General features: G+C 40.7%; 1 protein-coding gene across 1 annotated transcript in view; it reads left to right on the top strand.

Moving 5' to 3' along the window:
* LOC124795413 (chromosome-associated kinesin KIF4A) overlaps nucleotides 1-20,721 on the top strand; it is a 274,052-nt gene that overhangs the window by 207,946 nt on the left and 45,385 nt on the right. Inside the window, exon 14 of the mRNA XM_047259435.1 lies at nucleotides 17,953-18,091. Within this exon, the coding sequence (XP_047115391.1) occupies nucleotides 17,953-18,091 (139 nt within the window). The remainder of the gene's footprint in view (nucleotides 1-17,952; nucleotides 18,092-20,721) is intronic.

Genomic DNA, 20,721 nt, shown 5'->3' with positions numbered 1-20,721 from the left:
ATTATCGGTCTAGCAGCAGCTGTAGGGCCATCAATCTCACCTTCTCTGTATGTGGATGACTTCTGCATTTCATATTGCTCCTCAAATACTGGCGTTGCTGAGTGGCACCTACAGGTAGCCATTCACAAGGCGCGGTCATGGGTTCTAGTCCACAGCTTCCAGTTTTCAGCTGCGAAGTCATGTGTCGTGCATTTCTGTCGGCGTCGTGCCGTTCGTCCAGAACCAGAAGTTTACCTTAATGATGATCCTCAGACTGTAGTGGAGACGTACTGACTCTTAGGAGTGGTTTTCGACACCCGATTGACTTGGCTACCTCATCTACGTCAGCTTAAGCGGAAGTGCTGACAGCACCACAGTGCCCTCTGCTGCCTGAACGACACCAACTGGGGTGCATATTGCTCTATGCTGCTGCAGCTCTACAGAGCCCTTTTATTTCCCTCTTTGACCATGGGAGCCTGGTTTATGGTTCGGCGGCACCCCCAGCATTGCGTTTACACGTTCCAGTGCACCACTGTGATCTTCGCCTAGGGACAGGAGCTTTTAGAACGAGTCCAGTGACCAGTGTCTTGGTGGAGGCCGGAGTCCCTCCATTGGAGGTTAGTCATGCCCAGCTGCTCACCAGTTACATTGCACGCATTCGTAGTTCTCTTGCGCATCCGAATTACGGCCTCTTTTTCCCAACCACAGTGGTTCATCTCCCGCATCGGCAGCTCAGGTCAGGGCTTAAGATTGCAATTTGCGTCTGGTCTGTTCTGTCTGAATCGGAGTCCATCCCGTTAACACCTCTCCTCGAGGTCCATTCACATAAACCTCCATGGTGTACATCGAGGCCGCAGATTCTTCTGGACCTTTCGCATGGCCCTAAGGACTCAGTTAACCCTGTGGCTTTCTGCTATCACTTTCTCTGGATCCGAGACTTGTACTGGGGCCATGAAGTGGTTTACACCGATTTCTCGATGGCTGATGGTCGCATAGGCTTTGCATATGTTCATGGAGGACATGTTGACCACACTCCTTGCTAGATGGCTGCAGTGTTTTCACTGCAGAGCTGGCGGTCATATCTCGTGCTCTTGAGCACATCCGCTCATGCCCTGGCGAGTCATTTCTCCTGTGTACTGACTCCTTGAGCAGCCTACATGCTATTGACCAGTGCTAGCCTCATCATCCTTTGGCAGCATCCATTCAGAAGTTCATCTATGCCCTGGAACGGTCCCGTCGTCCAGTGTTGTTTGTATGGACCCCAGGACATGTCAGAATCCCAGGCAACTTGCCGACAGGCTAAGTGGAAACCGCTTCTGGAGATGGGCATCTCCGATACTGATCTGCGTTCTGTTCTGTCTTACGCCACAGGGTTTTTCGTCTTTGAGAGGCGGAATGGCATAATAGTACACACAACAAACTGCGTGTCATGAAGGAGACTACGAATATGTGGAAGTCTTCCATGCAGTCCTCGCGCAGCGAATCAGTTGTCCTCTGGCGGCTCCGCATCGCCCATACGTGGCTAACGCATGTTTACCCCCTCTGTCGCGAGGACCCACCTCGGTCTCGCTGTGGCTCACAAATGACAGCCGTCCATCTCTTGCTGGACTGCCCACTTTAAGCCACTCTGTGGTGGACTTTTAAGTTTCCCAGCACACTGCCTTCGGTGTTGGGCAACAATTCTTTAATAGCAGCTTTAGTTTTATGTTTTATTTGTGAGGGTGGGTTTTATCATTTGATGTAAGCTTTAGTGTATGTCCTTCGTCCCTCTGTGTCCTCTACCCTAGTGCTTTTAGGGTGGAGGTTTTGATGTGCTTCAGAGTGGCTGACATCTCCTTTTTTATTCTCATGGTCAGCCAGCCATGGTAATCTGCTCTCTTGTTTTGATCTCGTCTACATGTTTCTTTCGTCTTTCTGTTCTTCTCTTGTCCAATTTTGTCAATTTTAGTGTTTGTTGCCCTTCTGTCATTCTTCTGGTTTTCTCCTTTCTTCCAGCTGTTTCTTGTATGTCTTGATTATTTTACTCCCACCCTTGTGAGGGACTGATGACCTGGCAGTTTGCCACCCCCCCCCCCCCCCCCTCTCTCTCTCTCTCTCTCTCTCTCTCTCTCTCTCTCTCTCTCTCTCTCTCTCTCTCTCTCTCTCTCTCCCCCCCCCCCCCTCTCCCTCTTTTAAACCAACCAAGTATATCATGTGATGCTAATCACACGCAATTATATCATATGTCGATGAACAGGGACTGTGGTATGGATGCTGCAGGAGATTGAAGATTCCTTCATCACTGTTTCAGCAACTGGAATGACAAATATATGTCCACAGTTGCCAAAACACTATGTGCATGGTCGATCAACAGGTAAAGCTTTGGTTCCGTGCACCGATAAGTGCCTCCTTTCTATACAGCGTACCAATGTTACGCCTGGCCAGCATTAGTAAACACATGAAATGCGGGTTGCGCGCATCTGCACAGCTCGCTGGCAGCCTGCTTCCTTGAGACAGTTAGCCAACCTAACAGCTCTTGAATAGCGACAATGAGGGATCACCAACATGTGAACACACAAAACGTGTGCAGTGGTGCAATAACACAGAAGCTGCACATGCACTGCCTTGTCTTACCAGCAGCCCCTACTGAAAAAACCTTGCATTATGTGCTATAAACATTGTCTGGAGCAACATTCTTTGATGTAATACTCATGCCATTAATATTTGCTTAAACCTAGCTCACTGTAGCTAACAACTTCAGTCTATTAATCCTAGCTCATCATAGCTACTCACTATTCACTGAAAACACTGTAAACACAATAACACTGTTCACAAAATTTTATCTTTGCACTGTTTCCCACTAATGGTTCATTCTGATGTTTTCAAATGTTGAAGACTGTGATACTGACCGGATTGTATCCTTCCTGCTTCCACTGAATACGAACGTACTAGTTTTCTGATTCTAAATGGCCCATGTGATAATGGTGAAACTTCTTTTCATCGTCAATACTCGGTGATTTCTTGTGCTTTTGGATAAGTATTAAATTTCTGACTTTATTAGTAGTAGGCCTAACGATTCTGTCATGTGCTAACTTTCTTTCTGCTGCTCATTCTTCATTGTATAAGATGCGATTTTCAAATGTTATTCTTGCATGATGTCGTCATCTTATGGAAAATTCATGCATTCATGAAATATGCCTGCCAGCTGCTTGCCAAAGAGAACACATGGTGATAACCCCATTGAATCATGAGCTAAACTGTTCGTCACAATTTCGAAATCAGTTAGTCAATCAATCCACATTGTGTGTTTCTTGCTACAATAGGCATGGAACAAATGGCGTAACTCCCACATAGGGCACTCAGAAAGTTTGGAAACGGGCTTATAAGCTACATAGCAACATGTCTAAAAATCTTTCCACGTGTGTGGATGGAATTGTGGGCAAGTATCAGAAGATGCACTCTGGTTTAACTGTATTCCCAAAGTATTCTTCTCTCAGTTTATTAATTATAATTTTGCTATCAGCTTTTCTCAGTGGGTAAAGGTGTATAAATTTTGAGAAATGTCCATCACAACTAAAATATGAGTGAAATTTCCTTTAGACCGAGGCAGGGATCTATAGAGGTCAAAGGCCAAGATTCCTCCAGGTTTTTGAAGTATTATACTGTGCATAAACCCTTTATGCTGCACAGTAGGTACTTTAATTTTTTGACATACTTCGCAGGACTTAAGTATTGAGCGAACTTTCGTAGCCGTATTGTCGAAACTACATTTTCCTGTAACTTCAACTTGCACACTTGGTCCTAAAGGAGCATAGCTCACATGCACATATTTTATTATATCATCTACAACATGCCTAGGAGTGCACAATCTCCATTGATCTTAGTTAACATTTTTCCATTGGTGCAAAATTCCATCCTCTTTTAAATAATACTGTCATATTTTCTTGCCACGTATAGCATTCAGACCATCATATTTCTCCCTTTCTTCAGTGTCCTGTTAACGTTTTATGTTTCTGTGTATTTTTCATATGGAACATTCACCTTCCACACCACTCATAGTGGGTCCTCACATCTTTCTGCCACACATGTGCAGCATTACCAGATTCATGTCCTTCACATAACCCCGATAGTGCATCCGGTGCTTTATTTTTATTTCCTGGCTTGTACCGTATTTCAAAGATGTCTTGTTGAAGAGCCAGTCCCCACCATATTAGCCTGCCATGCATCAATTTGCGACTGCCAGTGCTTTATGGACTGTCATTACCACTGTGTGTCTTCCACACAAGCAACAGCGAAACTTTCCAAATCCCCACATGATAGCGAGTGCTTCTTTTTCTGTCAGTATATTTTCTTGTACAGTAGAGAGGGCAGATTCAATTGTGTGATAGTCACTTACTCTATTAATTTCTATTAGCTGATAACAATTCTGCATCTGTAACATGATCATTTGAATCAGATCAAAGATAAAATTTCTTATTCACATCAGTATGGTACAATATAGGTGCTTCATATAATTTTTTAAGCAATTCGAACCAATCTTGGTGTTCCTTACCCCACTTCTGTATCGTATCTTTCTTTAATAGTTCATTAACACTGAAGATAAGTAAAATAAGATGAAGAGAAGTAAAATCCAGGCAGAAAATGGTGATAGAAATTACAGACACTTATAAAAAGTTTTCAGCTGCTTGAGGCATTTCAGTAGCGGAAAATTCCTCACTGTGTCCAATTTTGCCGGATCTGTTTCAATTCCATGTGAGAAAATATTACCAAGAAACTTAATCTGTGATTTGGTGAATTCTGATTTTTGCAAGTTAATGGTAACTCCAGCTCTTCTAAAAGTGTGAAACTCTCAACAAAGAATATCCAGATGTTCCTCCCAGGAGGCAGTACTAAGTAAAATGTCATCAACATAGTGTGTCACGTGGTTTAATAAATTGTCTCCTAATATTTCATCAGGTGCTTGCATAAAAGCTGCTGAAGACAGTGACAAATCAAAAGGTATTCTCTGAAACAGGTAACACCTCCCATTGTATTGGAATGCAGTATATTTTCTACTATCTTGATCTAGGAGTAGCTGCCAGTAGCCTCCAGTCAAGTCGAGACTATTTAAATATTTGACTCCTTTGAACTTTCCTAGTAAACTCTCTTTGGTTTTCAGGTTGATTTCGTTGCAAGAGAATTGTGTGATTCATTGCAAAAGTATCCAGAACTGTAGGAACACTACTGTCTTTCTAAGCAACAGTGTGTGTTGAGTTGAAGTATTCACTATTTGAGCACCCAATTATTTGGTTATTCAGCATTCTTGTGATTTCTTTATTAATGGCTTCCCTCCTGACTAATGGTACTGCATATGATTTACTGCAGAATAAGTCATGGTTCCTCATTTTAATTTTGCAAACACATTCTTTGATCAAGCCAAGTAATTTTGAAAAGAAGTTGGCATACAATTTCAACACTTCAATCAGTTTTCTCACTTTGCTTCAGACAATTCGATTAATGATTGAATCTTGATTTGCATAAAATTTAGAGCATTCTCAGAATATCTAATGCTTACCATTTCACTTTCTCCTCAAAAATGCATTAACCTTATCCTGATGTCGCAGCATTACTATCATCTTCAGGTACTAATCCTTTAAACAAAATTTCCTTCTCTCCATTATTCTCCTTAATCTGCAGACATCTTTCCTGAAAATCAATACTACACTTCATTTCAGTTAGCCAACCTATTCTGAGAATTAGTTAAACAGTAAGAGAGCCATCAGCTAATACACTTTTTGTATTCATCCTCCGTAATACAAAACTTCAATGAGGCCTGTCCTTTAATGGGTTTGCTTCTGTTGCCCATTGCACTGACAATACATACACCATTAACAGAAATGGTGGGAATTTCAGCCTATTACTTAACTGTGTAAATAAGCTTTCAGCTATTGTGCTCATTTCTCTCGCTGAATCTGTTAGAGCATCCATAATTATACTAAAAGTTTAATTTTCAATGAAAAACATTAAAGTTCCTTCTTTTGTTTGTTCCTTTCCCCAGTTCAAATCTTCTTCTACCACATCAATGTGTCCACACTGAACAGCATTCATAATGATTCTAGCATGCTCATTATAAGGCTTTGGGAATGGGTGTTAAGCAATTTAGCTTAATAAAGGCAACACGTGAACGTCTTGTTTCAGATCATAGTTCTGGAAACTTCAGGTGCCCAGTCTGTTGTCAAGAATTTTGTTGATACCTGCTTCACGTAACACATAATTAATTTTGTCACACACATTCTCTTTATTAAAAGCACTCAACTTCTCATCACTGCCAGTAATTATGTTCCAGATTTTATCTACTTCATCATTCAATTCATTGCACCGTCCGCACGCCTTTAACTATTATACTCGTCGATTCTTTGTCCTTCTTGCACATATTCTTGATTTTAATTATTTCGTCATTTTGTGCTCTTATTTTCTCATGAGCTTCACTTACCAATTGGTAGTTTGCCTGCATTTTTCATCAGCTTGGGTCCGAAATTCTTGGATTTCCATTTTGATCACTTTGTGTTTGACTTTAGATTCCTCTCTGAGTTAACCATGTTTTTCATCACATGTCTTGGTAACCTTGGTTCACAAATTGCTAACAGTATCTATTAATGTGTTCAATTTAGTCGTGATTTTCTCCTGAATTTGTTGCCTTCCGGAATAGATTCTAATTGCCTTTGCGATTCTGTGTTTTTGTCATCCGTGATTAATTCTACACTCCTGGAAATGGAAAAAAGAACACATTGACACCGGTGTGTCAGACCCACCATACTTGCTCCGGACACTGCGAGAGGGCTGTAGAAGCAATGATCACACGCACGGCACAGCGGGCACACCAGGAACCACGGTGTTGGCCGTCGAATGGCGCTAGCTGCGCAGCATTTGTGCACCGCCGCCGTCAGTGTCAGCCAGTTTGCCGTGGCATACGGAGCTCCATCGCAGTCTTTAACACTGGTAGCATGCCGCGACAGCGTGGACGTGAACCGTATGTGCAGTTGACGGACTTTGAGCGAGGGCGTATAGTGGGCATGCGGGAGGCCGGGTGGACGTACCGCCGAATTGCTCAACACGTGGGGCGTGAGGTCTCCACAGTACATCGATGTTGTCGCCAGTGGTCGGCGGAAGGTGCACGTGCCCGTCGACCTGGGACCGGACCGCAGCGACGCACGGATGCACGCCAAGACCGTAGGATCCTACGCAGTGCCATAGGGGACTGCACCGCCACTTCCCAGCAAATTAGGGACACTGTTGCTCCTGGGGTATCGGCGAGGACCATTCGCAACCGTCTCCATGAAGCTGGGCTACGGTCCCGCACACCGTTAGGCCATCTTCCGCTCACGCCCCAACATCGTGCAGCCCGCCTCCAGTGGTGTCGCGACAGGCGTGAATGGAGGGACGAATGGAGACGTGTCGTCTTCAGCGATGAGAGTCGCTTCTGCCTTGGTGCCAATGATGGTCGTATGCGTGTTTGGCGCCGTGCAGGTGAGCGCCACAATCAGGACTGCATACGACCGAGGCACACAGGACCGACACCCGGCATCATGGTGTGGGGAGCGATCTCCTACACTGGCCGTACACCACTGGTGATCGTCGAGGGGACACTGAATAGTGCACGGTACATCCAAACCGTTATCGAACCCATCGTTCTACCATTCCTAGACCGGCAAGGGAACTTGCTGTTCCAACAGGACAACGCACGTCCGCATGTATCCCGTGCCACCCAACGTGCTCTAGAAGGTGTAAGTCAACTACCCTGGCCAGCAAGATCTCCGGATCTGTCCCCCATTGAGCATGTTTGGGACTGGATGAAGCGTCGTCTCGCGCGGTCTGCACGTCCAGCACGAACGCTGGTCCAACTGAGGCGCCAGGTGGAAATGGCATGGCAAGCCGTTCCACAGGACTACATCCAGCATCTCTACGATCGTCTCCATGGGAGAATAGCAGCCTGCATTGCTGCGAAAGGTGGATATACACTGTACTAGTGCCGACATTGTGCATGCTCTGTTGCCTGTGTCTATGTGCCTGTGGTTCTGTCAGTGTGATCATGTGATGTATCTGACCCCAGGAATGTGTCAATAAAGTTTCCCCTTCCTGGGACAATGAATTCACGGTGTTCTTATTTCAATTTCCAGGAGTGTATTTTGCGTAATAACTGAGTAAAGAAGTCATTATTAACAATAGTGGTTCCTGTTTGTTGAGTGGCCAACGGTGTTGAACTGGGCTTGGACAGATCAAAGCTAATGTTACCATTATCTTTTATTAATTTGGCAATACCAATTTGTGTTGTGTGGGCCATGTTAACTATGTTGCCAACAGTCAGTCTGTTATAAGTTACTGCTTATGCATAATTAAAAAGCTTCTTCCACGTTATATTAACACCATTACTGTTCCTTTCCCGGCATTCCTATGGAATGTTGAATCGAATTCCACTCAAAGCACTGCTGTGCAGAATGGCTGTGGACTCACAGGTTGTTATGATGTCTTTCCAGTCATATCCGAAGTTCCATTGGAATCGAAGTCCAAACAAGCGTCGCAATGTACGAGGCTGCTCCTCATGTGTGCGCACTGAATGCACTCATTTTTTGTCAATGGGTGACTCGTTTTTTGTCAACGAGTGGCCTGCATTTATTTGATTTAGATTGGAAGTGCTGCTCTCCTGCTGTTAACTTCACTGATTATTTTAAGTGATGCTGGGCGATATACTATTGAAATTAGTAATTTGTGGATTTTCCTGTACAACATTTATTTCGTTAGACACAAGAGAAATGACATTGACAGGCACAATTGTCAGATTCATTCAACCATTTCAGAACAAATTTTGGTGCTGTGTGTTTCATGTCCAAAACATTCAAAAAATTGCTTTGCATGAGCCAGAGGATATGCCAACATCATAGACAACCTCCGATGGTGATTTGGCGATTTTCCACAATCATTTTCTTTGCTCCTTCCACATTGTCTTCAGTCATTTATGTTCTATGGCGTCCAGGGCAGTCGTCGTCGTCATCTTGACCTTCTTTGAAATGTTTATACCACTAGTAAACTGTTGTCTTGCTTATAATAGATTCGCTAAAAGCCACATTCAACATTTCGAATCTGATGCCTCACTTAATTCCCTTTTTCAAGCAAAATTGAATGCAAATTCATTGATCCATCTTTTTCGAAAGTAAAATTCAACAAGCACTTGAAAAAACGCATCATTTTTTTGACTGTTGACTATAATTATTCAAAACAGCTGAAAATGCAAAAATGCATCAGACATGTGTACCAGCAAGATTAAAAATTTGAAAATCAAATGTATAAAGCTCATGAAATTAAAAAATTCCCATTACTTTTCACACATCATATGTCTTATTTTGTTAGTGGTTCCAGAATTCACTGACCTGTTCACATAGCATGTTGTTGTGGGCTCACCAGAATCCAATGGCCCACAAACAGTGCCATGGAGGTGTTGGATTCAATACCATACGGGGTAGTTATGTCATTGAGTTTTTCCTCCATGCTTTAGTTGAAAATTGTTAGAGGTTTAATCTTCTGATTGGACTAGTGCTGAAGTTATGAGCTCTGTTGGGTTCGATTTAAGAGTTCTCTCCCGTTAACTGGTTGCCTTCCAAGGCTGTGGAGACCAGTCTTCCATGTAATGTTTCGTCCACTTTTTTGTTATTGAGACGATGCCACCTGTCTACATCCACCTCAGAAACCATTAACCAGTTTTCACTTGTACCCTAGGCGGGGGACCCAACAGGGTGCTATCAGCTGAGCCAGCTGAAACCCAATTTTTTGATGATTTAGTAATCCTCCTGCTCCTCCTTACTCCACCACTGCAGGAAGAGGCCCTGGGCTTTTGGCTGGCGTAGCAGAATTATTATTATCCTTATTTTTCTTATGTGGCCTTAAATTCTCTCAGATCTGCTATGTAATGCTTACTGTGTACAATATGCAACTAGGTTTTACTTTAAGGGACCTGTCACATCTGGCCTACTGTAATCTGCCACTTATAACAACAGAGAGGTCCTCTTCACCCTCCAGTGACAATACCACAATCTTCCACTTACTACAAAAAAGGGGGGGGGGGGGTTCACGTGACATGTCAATGACAATACTCATAGTGTATTTAGGTACTGCACTTCTTTTACTCTAATACATAATATATTCACTCCATATTTGGTAGGCACAATGTATTTTAACCCAAGGATCAATATGATTTCCTATCTAAAAAAAATTTTATGTTATTTCTGATGCAATACCATTAAAAAATACATTGACCACAAGGTCTTTGCGTATAACGATAATTCAGGCCAAACAATGAATGCCAGTTTTGAAATTACCTCAAAGTAAAAGTGCTCACATGATGGAACATCTGAAGCTGAATAGAGAAGCAACATAAAGTAAAAAAGGAAAATAAAGACTATATTTGTTAGAACTGAAGAAGACATACGCCAAGGACAGGTACTCACTACACCCCATGCCACAGGATCCCCTCTGTGAATAGACTTGACTAAAGAGCCAGAGGAGGGGTTGGTCACAAACCCTATAGGGGATTAACTGCCAGTCTTCCTCTTCACATTCCTAAAAAGTGTTTCTATCACTTTAGTGGGGAGCCTATGGAGGTATTAGACCACAAAGTGGTCTGACCAATTAGCCACACATGTAGCCCATTCTTAAATTTGTAGGTATGTTAGAAATTAGAATAAGCTTTGAATACTCATACTGTAGCTAAGCTAACCACGCATAGAAAATTACACAAACCCAACTATATTATCATTCAGAAAATTCCATCCATACATTCATTGTATATTATCAAATGTTCTCCACTGTCTATGAAATTACCATTCGTAGTTTCAGAAACCACCTCTGCAGGTGCCTGGTCCATTGCTAATGCTACAGGACTGACAGATGTAGGATGACTGTCTGTGATCATGTTTTTTTTCTTAATAAATTGAAAAATCCTAATGAAGAGCACTAATGAAATTTAATATAAATCTTGTAGGTTAGGTTTTTTCAACAGTTTCTTCCATGGTAGAAAATTCTTGTTGCCATTTTCCAATAAAATCACAAGTTTTTATAGAAAATCATCACAGACATGGGGTGACAGACTGTTGACAACACAGTTGAGACCGTTGAAACAAAGGTATAATACAGATCAACTGCAGGGGACTTGAAACAGTTGTGAGAGTCATGAATGCGCAAGAGAGAACATAGAAAAAGGATGGTGTGTATGACAGCAACAGGCCTTTGGTATTGAAGGACAGCTGAAATCACAAATCCTTTTAAAACAATTCCTGTGTACAAATATTAATTAATTAAATAAATTTTAGTTAAATGGAGTATATTAACTGTATAAATTTGTTAAAATGTATTGCATTTTATAAATAATAATTTAATGTTGTGAGGAATACAATAAAATTGAGAGGGGTAGAAAAGAGATTGTAACAGCATGAATCAAACCTGAGTCAGTAGTTGAAGACTGTGCAGTTGACCATTTCACCATGCCAGTGTCTTAAAAATTGTTGAAAATCAGATCCCTCATGCTCTGTTTGAAAATCTTGAGAGAGCATTTTACCTTTACCTGTGACCCACTGAGGCGAGATATTGTAGGAACTTTAAAGGGGTACTTGCATCTACTCACAGTTTGAGCCAAATCAGTGAGCACCATCACAGGGTTTCCCCCAGTTAGTCAGTCTTAACCTTCTGAATCTCATTTCTTTTTGTTTGCTAAAATCAGCTGTGAATATTGAACACGCCTTGTTGTTCCCCATATAAATTATAGAATTGATAGTTTAATTTCTACCTAAGAGTTTTGTGAAATTTAACAGGCTTAAAAGTAACAATTAAAGCATTTCGTTTCTCTGGCTGTCTTACACTAGGAGCAAGAACACCCATATATATATATTTTAAGGACTATGACGACTTTTTCTTTGAAAAATTGTCTCCAAAATTCAGATTCATCTTATACTCTAAATTTGGTGTGGCCGAGCAGTTCTGGGCGCTTCAGTGTGGAACCACACGTCCACTACGGTCGCAAGTTCGAATCCTGACTCGGGCATGGATGTGTGTGATGTCCTTGGGTTAGTTAGGTTTAAGTACTTCTGAGTTCTAGGGGACTGAGGATCTCAGGTGTTAAGTCCCATTTGATTATACTCGAAATTGATATAAAAATGACCAGTGTCTGATTTAAGATTCCCACCAGTCTTAAAAATGGTCATAGATTTGATGCTGCAGGAAACAAATCTCTATCTGGTGAAATTGGATTCAACTGGCAGCAGCAGTGCACCGATTGACGAACATGAGTTGTGGGTACTCACAAGCTCGCTAAAACTCTCCCCCTCCTGCCCCGCCATCACAAACCTAGAACACTGTCTATCCTGTGATGTTTCATTGCAGTCTATGTTGCCAGTGAACTTGAACTGAAAGTGATCATTGTTATTGGTAGGAGTAAAATATTTTTGTTAGTAGCTGGTTTCGTAATAAAAAATAAAAGGTATATATAAACTGAAAGTAACAGCATATGCAGAACGACATGGAAACAGAGTAGCTGAGTGGCATTCAGCTCTCCACCAACAGAAAAAAACATTCATGATTGGTGGGCTAGTAAAGAAGAATTCAAAAAAATGAATAAGACTGACTGTGCAAATAGAGGACTAAAAGCAAAATAGCCAAAACAATATGATGATGCATTGAAATGGGTTGAAGGAAATCGTCAAAATGGCATTGGGATTAATACAAAAATGATTCAAATGCACGCTGAGAAGCTAGCATTGCAGTGGAACTTAAGACTTAAATGATGGAGTGAGTTGGTACTATAGGTTTATGAAGGGTCACATACTTAGCATGCGAACGAAAACCAAAATATCTCAGAAAATGCGAGAGTATGAAGAGAAAATATTATCTTTCCATTACTTTATTATTCAACATCAAATAGTACGTACGGAGAAAACTCCTCTGATATTTGATGTGCCGAGTAACAGAACTGTTACAATGAAAGTTGCTAGAACTGTAACTATAAAAACAAGTGGACATGAAAAAATTCACTACACTGTTGTACTTTCATGTTGTACCAAACTTCATCCAGTGATCATTTACAAGTGCAAAACAATGCCAAAACCTTCTGAAATACTGGCAGGAGGTGGTGTTCACATGGAGAGGGTTGGATGAATGAGGTGGTATGAAACTGGATTAACAGTGTGTGGGAGAGAACGAAAGGTGCTTTATTGAAGAAGAGTTCCCTTTTTGTGCTAGCTCAGTTCAGCAGTCATTTGAAAACATCTTTGAAAGAGAAACTGAGATAGGGAAATACAGAACTTGCTGTTATTCCAGGAAGACTTACTTCACAATTTCAACCTCATGATGTCTTGATAAATAAACCATTTAAAGTGTATATGAGAGAGGAATGAAACAAATGGATGATGGATGAAACCCAACATGAATTCATGCCAAAGGCAGTTTCAAAACGGCCTACACTGGCAGGCGGACCTCCACTTACCCCTGGGTATGGGTGCCCTTGATTAGTAGAGTACTGCACATGAGAGGGTTAAGTTTAGAAAGGATTTTAAACATAATTGATTTTTGCACAATCTTTACAAGTCTTCTTTCTTTAATTACCCTCATGTGAAACTTTAAATTACTAATTCTAATTAAGTAAAAAATTCTACAATCTAATCTACTAAGTCACAGTTATAGAGTGAGAAGATATTCTAAATATAATGCAACAGCCATGATCTGTGTCTTAGGTGGCTTTTGTAGGCCAATTTGAGGTTGCTTCCTGGCATCATAAATCACAAGTGTCCTATACCAACTTTTTTATCTCAACTTTCTGTTCACCCCTGGGGTATAATATAAAAAGTTACCATTTATGTTAGAGAAACAGTCTCAAAATTTTTGGACAATGAAGTACCTTCATGAACTTCATAACACAATTGGGAATTTGGGGGGATAAAGGTTTGGCAAAGAGAGGGGTTTAAGATACTTTTGGGGAAAACTCACAGATAACTAATTTTGTTTTGCATTTTAAGTATAGGAGACTGTTCGTCATGCCATAATTACACACACAGTGGTCATTATCTAATATAGTTATAGTTGTTGTTGTTGTTGTGGTCTTCAGTCCTGAGACTGGTTTGATGCAGCTCTCCATGCTACTCTATCCTGTGCAAGCTTCATCATCTCCCAGTACCTACTGCAACCTACATCCTTCTGAATCTGCTTAGTGTATTCATCTCTTGGTCTCCCTTAGTTAATAAATAAAATAATTGTGATTACCTATGAGAACGTGACTTCCCCAGAAATATCCTCTCATTGCTTTACCAAATATCTATTCTGCACGTCCCCCCACCCATCCACCCTTCTGTACTGCCTTAGAGTCCAACTATGATGTCCTCACGTCTTTACATCCTGATAAGTTCGTAACCCTATCTTTCCACCATCCACCCTTACTGATGTGTAATCAGTTTTTACGTGGATACAGCCAACAAAATTAGTCACTTGAAAACTGTCTGATACTATCATCTAGCCTGTCTCCTTCGCATTTTGCAAATACTGCTAAGATGCCAGTCTCTGTATTTAGTTTCCTAGTCTGCTCTGCCATTCTCCCAGAAACACTAATCTTTTGCTGTTGGATCTGGCTGGTAGACCTTGTGCTTTCTGAACTTTCTGGCTTATGTAACACATTGAATCTCTCTTTGCCAATTCATTGCTTTAGAAGTGAATATCCAAGTTATACTAGTGAAGAATTCATTGTGTAGCAAGTGTCAACTGCATCCATATAATCAGTAGTCATTGATTCTTGCTCATCCTGGGGTTGTAGTTGTTTACAAGCTAATTGTCTACATCCAGGACAAAGCATTTGGTCAGGCTTGAAAACTTTATTAGTGAACTGTTTCAACTTGTCAAATCCCCCCCCCCCCCCCCCCCCCCCCACTGGCTTGAGAGGACTTTTACCATAATAAAATGAAGACAACTTACAAACATACACCAGTTGGTGCCATCTTTACCAACAAAAAAACAAGCATCAGGCACTTTTTGGTTCATTTCTCAAAACACACACAACACAAATTAGTTGAGTTACAAAACTTTCTAAAAGTGGACTAATCATAAGATCTGCACCAGAGAGGAACTAAAGGTTCAAAGCAAGTATATATTCCTCCAACAAGGGTGTAAAAGCATTTTAATGTAAAACAAACAAATAATCAACGTATACGAACTTTAGGGAGTCATTTCATCCATAAGTAGGCATGGGTCTAAAAGTAAACTATCAAACTTCTGAAGCTTGAAGAATACTATTTCTAGATATAAAAGACGAAAAAAATATTAAAGGGTGTATAGTTGAGATATGGTCCCCCAAAATACCCAAAATTTAGCATCCTGAACATTTTCATCCATTTTTCTAGTGCATATGTTTTGATAAAGACTGAGGCACAAAGACAACATAGCTGAGTGCCATGTCACCAGTTCTTGGCTGAATCTGTCCATAAAATTGATTTATGGCTGGTTAACCCGCACAATAATTTTCTGCCATTTTTGAAGCAGTACAGCTGTCACAAAGTGTATTTAAGAATGTAATCAGTAATATATTCTTGTTCAGCACAAAAAGTTATTTAAATATACAAAAGCAGATGATTGTACAAGGTGACACTTATGGAACTATATGAAATAAAATTGTCATAACTTCTAAATGGTTTGCATTAGGACATTCACACTCACGGTTAGCTGTGAGGCATGCGCCTTATTGTTGAGGGCAATTTGCACATGAAAGTCAGCTATCGTCAGTAAGCAGAATGGGTGCATATGGGGACTGAGAATCTGCATTTCGTGATGGAGAAATCTCTTCACCCTCAACGGGTGACTGTATGGTGTGCAGGGTCCAGTCACAGAATAATCAGTGCAATATTCCTTGATGGCACAGTGACTACCGAACAGTATGTGAAGGTTTTGGAAGATTATTTCATCCTCATTATTCAAGTGACCCTGATTTCGACAAGATGTGGTACATGCAAGACGGAGCTCGACCCCTTCGAAGCAGGAGAGTGTTTAATGTCCTGGAGGAGCACTTCACAGAATGTATGCAGATCTGAACACATGCAACTCCTTTTTATGTGGCTTTATTGAAGCCAAGGTGTACACCAATAATACCAAAACCATTACTGAGCTGAAAACGGCCAATTAGGAGGTTATCAACAGCATTGATGTTCCGACACTTCAGCGGATCATGCAGAATTTCGCTATTCATCTGCACCACATAATCGCCAATGATGGCAGGCATACCAAACATGTCATAACCTAAATCTGAAGTGATGTTTACATGTTGAATAAAGTGTGTGCATGCCATAGCTTGTAAGTAATTTATGTACTCCCTCCCCCATTTCATTCAATAATTGTCATCCTATAAGTTACTAGCATCTTCTGCAAAAGTTATGTAAGTTTGCAGTTCTGCATAAATACATGCATCTAGGTGGTACAGATGTGGGATCCCTTTTGATGGGAGGCTGTTGAAATGGAACCAAAGGAGATATTACACTGAAACTTAGTACATATGCATCAAAGACATTGTGGAACCTTTCCATAAAACTTCATGAGATTTGGAAATGCTTGAGCTGGGACTTCTCGTCCACTTGATGTGGAATGACCCAGAGTGAAATGAAGTGCAGCAACTGTCAGGGGTCAGGTGTGGACTGTAATCATTGTATGGTCGTGAAACTTGATAGATATGCTAATACGTTAATGCAGAACTGAATTACATTTGAAAAAAAATAGTTCCAATTTATGCAAATTTGGTACTGCACAGCATCATGTAGATGTCCCAGTGCTCATATTGAACAAACTGCAGTTAATAATAAAACTGACATTATGCATTTCCCTCTTGTCTGAACTTTCCTGCCCACATCTCATTCATAATCCATTACATATGGAAACATATCTGTATGTCTTTCTCAGACTTGCACATGGTGGCCAAACTCGGAACTAATTTTGTTCCAGCTTAAATTGGTCCGCATTAACATATTAGTGTCTACAACGTTTCATTGCTGTACAATAATTATGGTCCCACTGGACCTCTGTGAGTAGCTGCACTTTAATTATAACCACCAGGTAGCTTATCCACATTTCTTCCCGTGCATCATTAGTCCTGCTCCTGCGTTACTTTCTAAGGTTTTGTTTTAACCCTGTACTCAACTGATATGAAGTACAGTTCTTGGTGCCACCAACCATCAGTAATTCTCACTATATCTAACTTCACCCTACCTACTTTTTTTTCTCTAATCTTCCTATCTGAATAAGGGATCTTACATTCCAAACTTTCGCCCTTAGAACATCAGCTTTACTTTTCCTGATAACACTGAAGTGGCGTATTGATTAACATACTGGATTCGCATTCAGGAGGATGACAGTTCATATCTACATATGATCATCCCTCCCTTCCTTCCTTCCTTCCTTCCTACCTTATCGGGTAACATCCTCCCCCAAGTTGTCCTCACTTGGAGATCACAACTGGGGGGCTGTTTTACCTCCGTAATATTTTACCCAAGAGGATGCCATCATCAAGCCTGTACGGTAGAGATGAATAACCTTAGGAAACTCAATGAGTGTGACTCCCTCTAGTTTTCAGCCATAGGCGGTACGAAAACAGGAAGGTCAGACTTGATGATATGAAAGTTAGAAATATAGTATGACTCAAAATAATGTATCAAAAAGCAAAATTTACCCAAGAAAACTATAAAATTAAGAAACAGAATTGCTGGCCAGGCTTGCCTTCGGGTACAAAATATTTAGTAGTGGCAATAGGGTGTACTACTGTGTAGCTATCAGACAGTACTAAATTATGTGCCACACAAGCAAATGTTGCAGTTTAACTAATTACACAAATTTGGTCACATTTTTGAGAATGAAATTGTTTAATTCATATGCAGGGATACAACATTAAAATAAAAGTACCAAACATTTCTAAGGTTTTGGCCTAAGAAAAATATTCATTCTTCTGTTTAGGAGAATTTAGAAGAGGAAGGCCTGACAGATGAGGAAAGGAAAGAAATCCATAATGAAATCAAGCAACTTGAAGAAGATGTAAACCTAAGAAGTGCACAGATTGCTGACTTACAGCAGAAGATTTTGGACTCCGATCAAGGTACAGGAAGCATTAACAGAGCTGTAGCTCTTTTGGCAGAGAAGCCATGCACAGTGTAGTGTTACTAGTTTTACCAAATAGGATTGAAAAGTATGTAAAGAACTTTTTTGGTACCTAGTTGTCTAGTGTGGTGGTGGTGGTGGTGGTGGTGGTGGTGGTGGTTTTGATGGTTTTGATTTCATATATGTTGCATACTTTCCTACCTAATTTTGTGATTGCATTCATTTGAGATTGAAGTATAGAATATTCAGACATACAAAATAGGTCTTCTAAATTTGGCAAGTACACAAAAATTTGTACTTGAATATTACTGCTCAGCAATAATGGTAATTCCTCAATTATGTAAAATAAGATAAAGGCAATCACTCGCCTGTCGTGGACTAAGGTGAAGAACATAAAAATGCAACTTTTGTAAAGCTCGGAAGGTAGGAGATGAGGTACTGGCAGAAGTAAAGCTGTGAGGACGGGGCATGAGTTGTGCCTGGGTAGCTCATTTGGTAGAGCACTTGCCCGCGAAAGGCAAAGGTCCCGAGTTCGAGTCTCGGTCTGGCACACAGTTTTAATCTGCCAGGTAGTTTCATATCAGCGCCCACTCCGCTGCAGAGTGAAAATCTCATTCTGTTAGGCATTGCTTTATGTGCCTCCGATATGGCCACAGCAGAAGCAATGTCGTTCTCGGATGAGCTGCAGTAGATGTACTAGGCCTGATTCTGTAGAATCCTGTACCTCACCTTTTGCTATTTGTTGCTCACTGTGGCATTCAGCACCCATCCACAGATAAGTCCTATCACAAATACCATAGATGGTGAAGAGCTCAGGAACTAGTTATGTTTAACAACGTAGATTTCAGGGGTTGGCTGAACATTACTCTTACGCCAATCTTCACTTCCATCACAGGAGGTCAATATTTTTATCCTAGGCCATTAGTTTCTGTTCAAACAAACAGCACACCGAATCACCAAAAGAAAGAACTTTCCACTGCCCATAAGAGGCATACAAGTTTATCAATGCGCAAATAGGATCCATGCTAAATGTGTATTGATCCTCTTAGACAAGCATTGCTGACTGACCCTTACAGGTGACAAGCAGAAGTAAGTGAACACCGTAGTGTTTGTGAGTGGTCTCAATACCGAAACCTGCTATACACCACACAACATGCTCACTCCTATAAGTCAGAATCCTTTTGCCTCTTGCTCACAGGGTAACATCTTCGCAGGTACCAAGTAAACGACAACCTCTAGTTCACAATGAACTGATCAGTAAGATGATAAATGTTGTAGAGACTGTCGTTCAAAATACACTATGAAACAGTGCTATTAATGATAGCAATATCGGGCTTCTCGTAACAAGTATCTTTAATTCTCTCCTAGTCTAAATTATGAAGCCTATGAAAAGACTGCAGTGGAACACAAGGTCACCCAACTCAATAGAGAAAGTTTCTAAAGAGAACTATTCATCAGTCAGCCTGCTGCAGTCCTATTGTGCGAAATGTGGTTCAAATCTCAGCAGACTTGCACATTAAAAATTATTTTGTAATTACCGGTAGGGAGGACTCTCTTAGTGGGAAAGGTGGCATTTCTTTACTAGCAAAAAATACGCTGCCGCATAAAAAGTTCCCACTTAGTGCAAGAAATGATTAAACTGAATTATTTGCTGTACAAGTACAAGCTGCTCACAAAACCTTTACAGTAGTCCATGTGTAAGGCTCCTCACTATAAAGTTGTCAAAGATAACATGAGACTCCTAATAAGCCGCTTTGGCCTCCATTTGTAATAGGTGGAGACTTGAATTCGCATCATGTTGCATGGGGGAGATACATGATAGACAGGAATGGCAGGACTTTGATGGATGTTGATCAAGACAATAACCTAGAGATAGTCAATGATGGAGCTCACATTATAGTGTCTTCATTCTTCTGTAGAAGTTCTCCAATACACCCTGTTTTACTGAACTTTCTGTCTGGCAAGCTAAAACAGACTCAGTGGGATTACATCATCCCCCAATATAATTCGTCATTAACTTAAACATTGATACTAAACAAATGTTTTACATTAATAGTAAGTGGAAAATGGCAGAAGCCAACTGGAGCAAATATAAGGATACAGTTCGAAGAAGGCTCGAAACTATGGAGAGTAACTTACAGGAAAAGAAACATGCCAAATTTTAATAAATGTTATGGAAGCTGCAGCAGATATCAGCATTCCAAAGGGAAAAAGCATTTACTATTATGAAGCAATATTCCACTTCTTGGCAGAATCCTGAATGCTCCAGAGAAGTTCCAAAATGTCAGCTTACTCAGAAAACCTATCACCACAATTCTATTTGGATAATTTCTTGTGAGAAAAGTAAATGTGCATGGGGAAAAAAGAAGCAGCAGAAAAACTGGATTAGATTTTGTTTTCCACTCAATATTGCAACCAGTATGACCAACATTTGGTATAAAATAAAGGCTTTTAGAAACAGCCATTTGCCATCCACTCTACTTGCTACAACTTCCTGAATAGAGGAATTTATCAATATGCTCGCTTGTCCCGCAGTCCCGTTCCAACATCATTCACCTTCAGTTTTTAGTCTTCTTCATTATATCTTGCTTTGTCCATTCTCTAAAAAAAAACTAACTGATGCTATTA

This window comes from Schistocerca piceifrons, chromosome 4 (genome assembly GCF_021461385.2).
Source record: "Schistocerca piceifrons isolate TAMUIC-IGC-003096 chromosome 4, iqSchPice1.1, whole genome shotgun sequence".
NCBI lineage: Eukaryota > Metazoa > Arthropoda > Insecta > Orthoptera > Acrididae > Schistocerca > Schistocerca piceifrons.
Note: the sequence above shows the minus strand (reverse complement) of the source record. Positions and strands in the feature narration are given on the sequence as shown.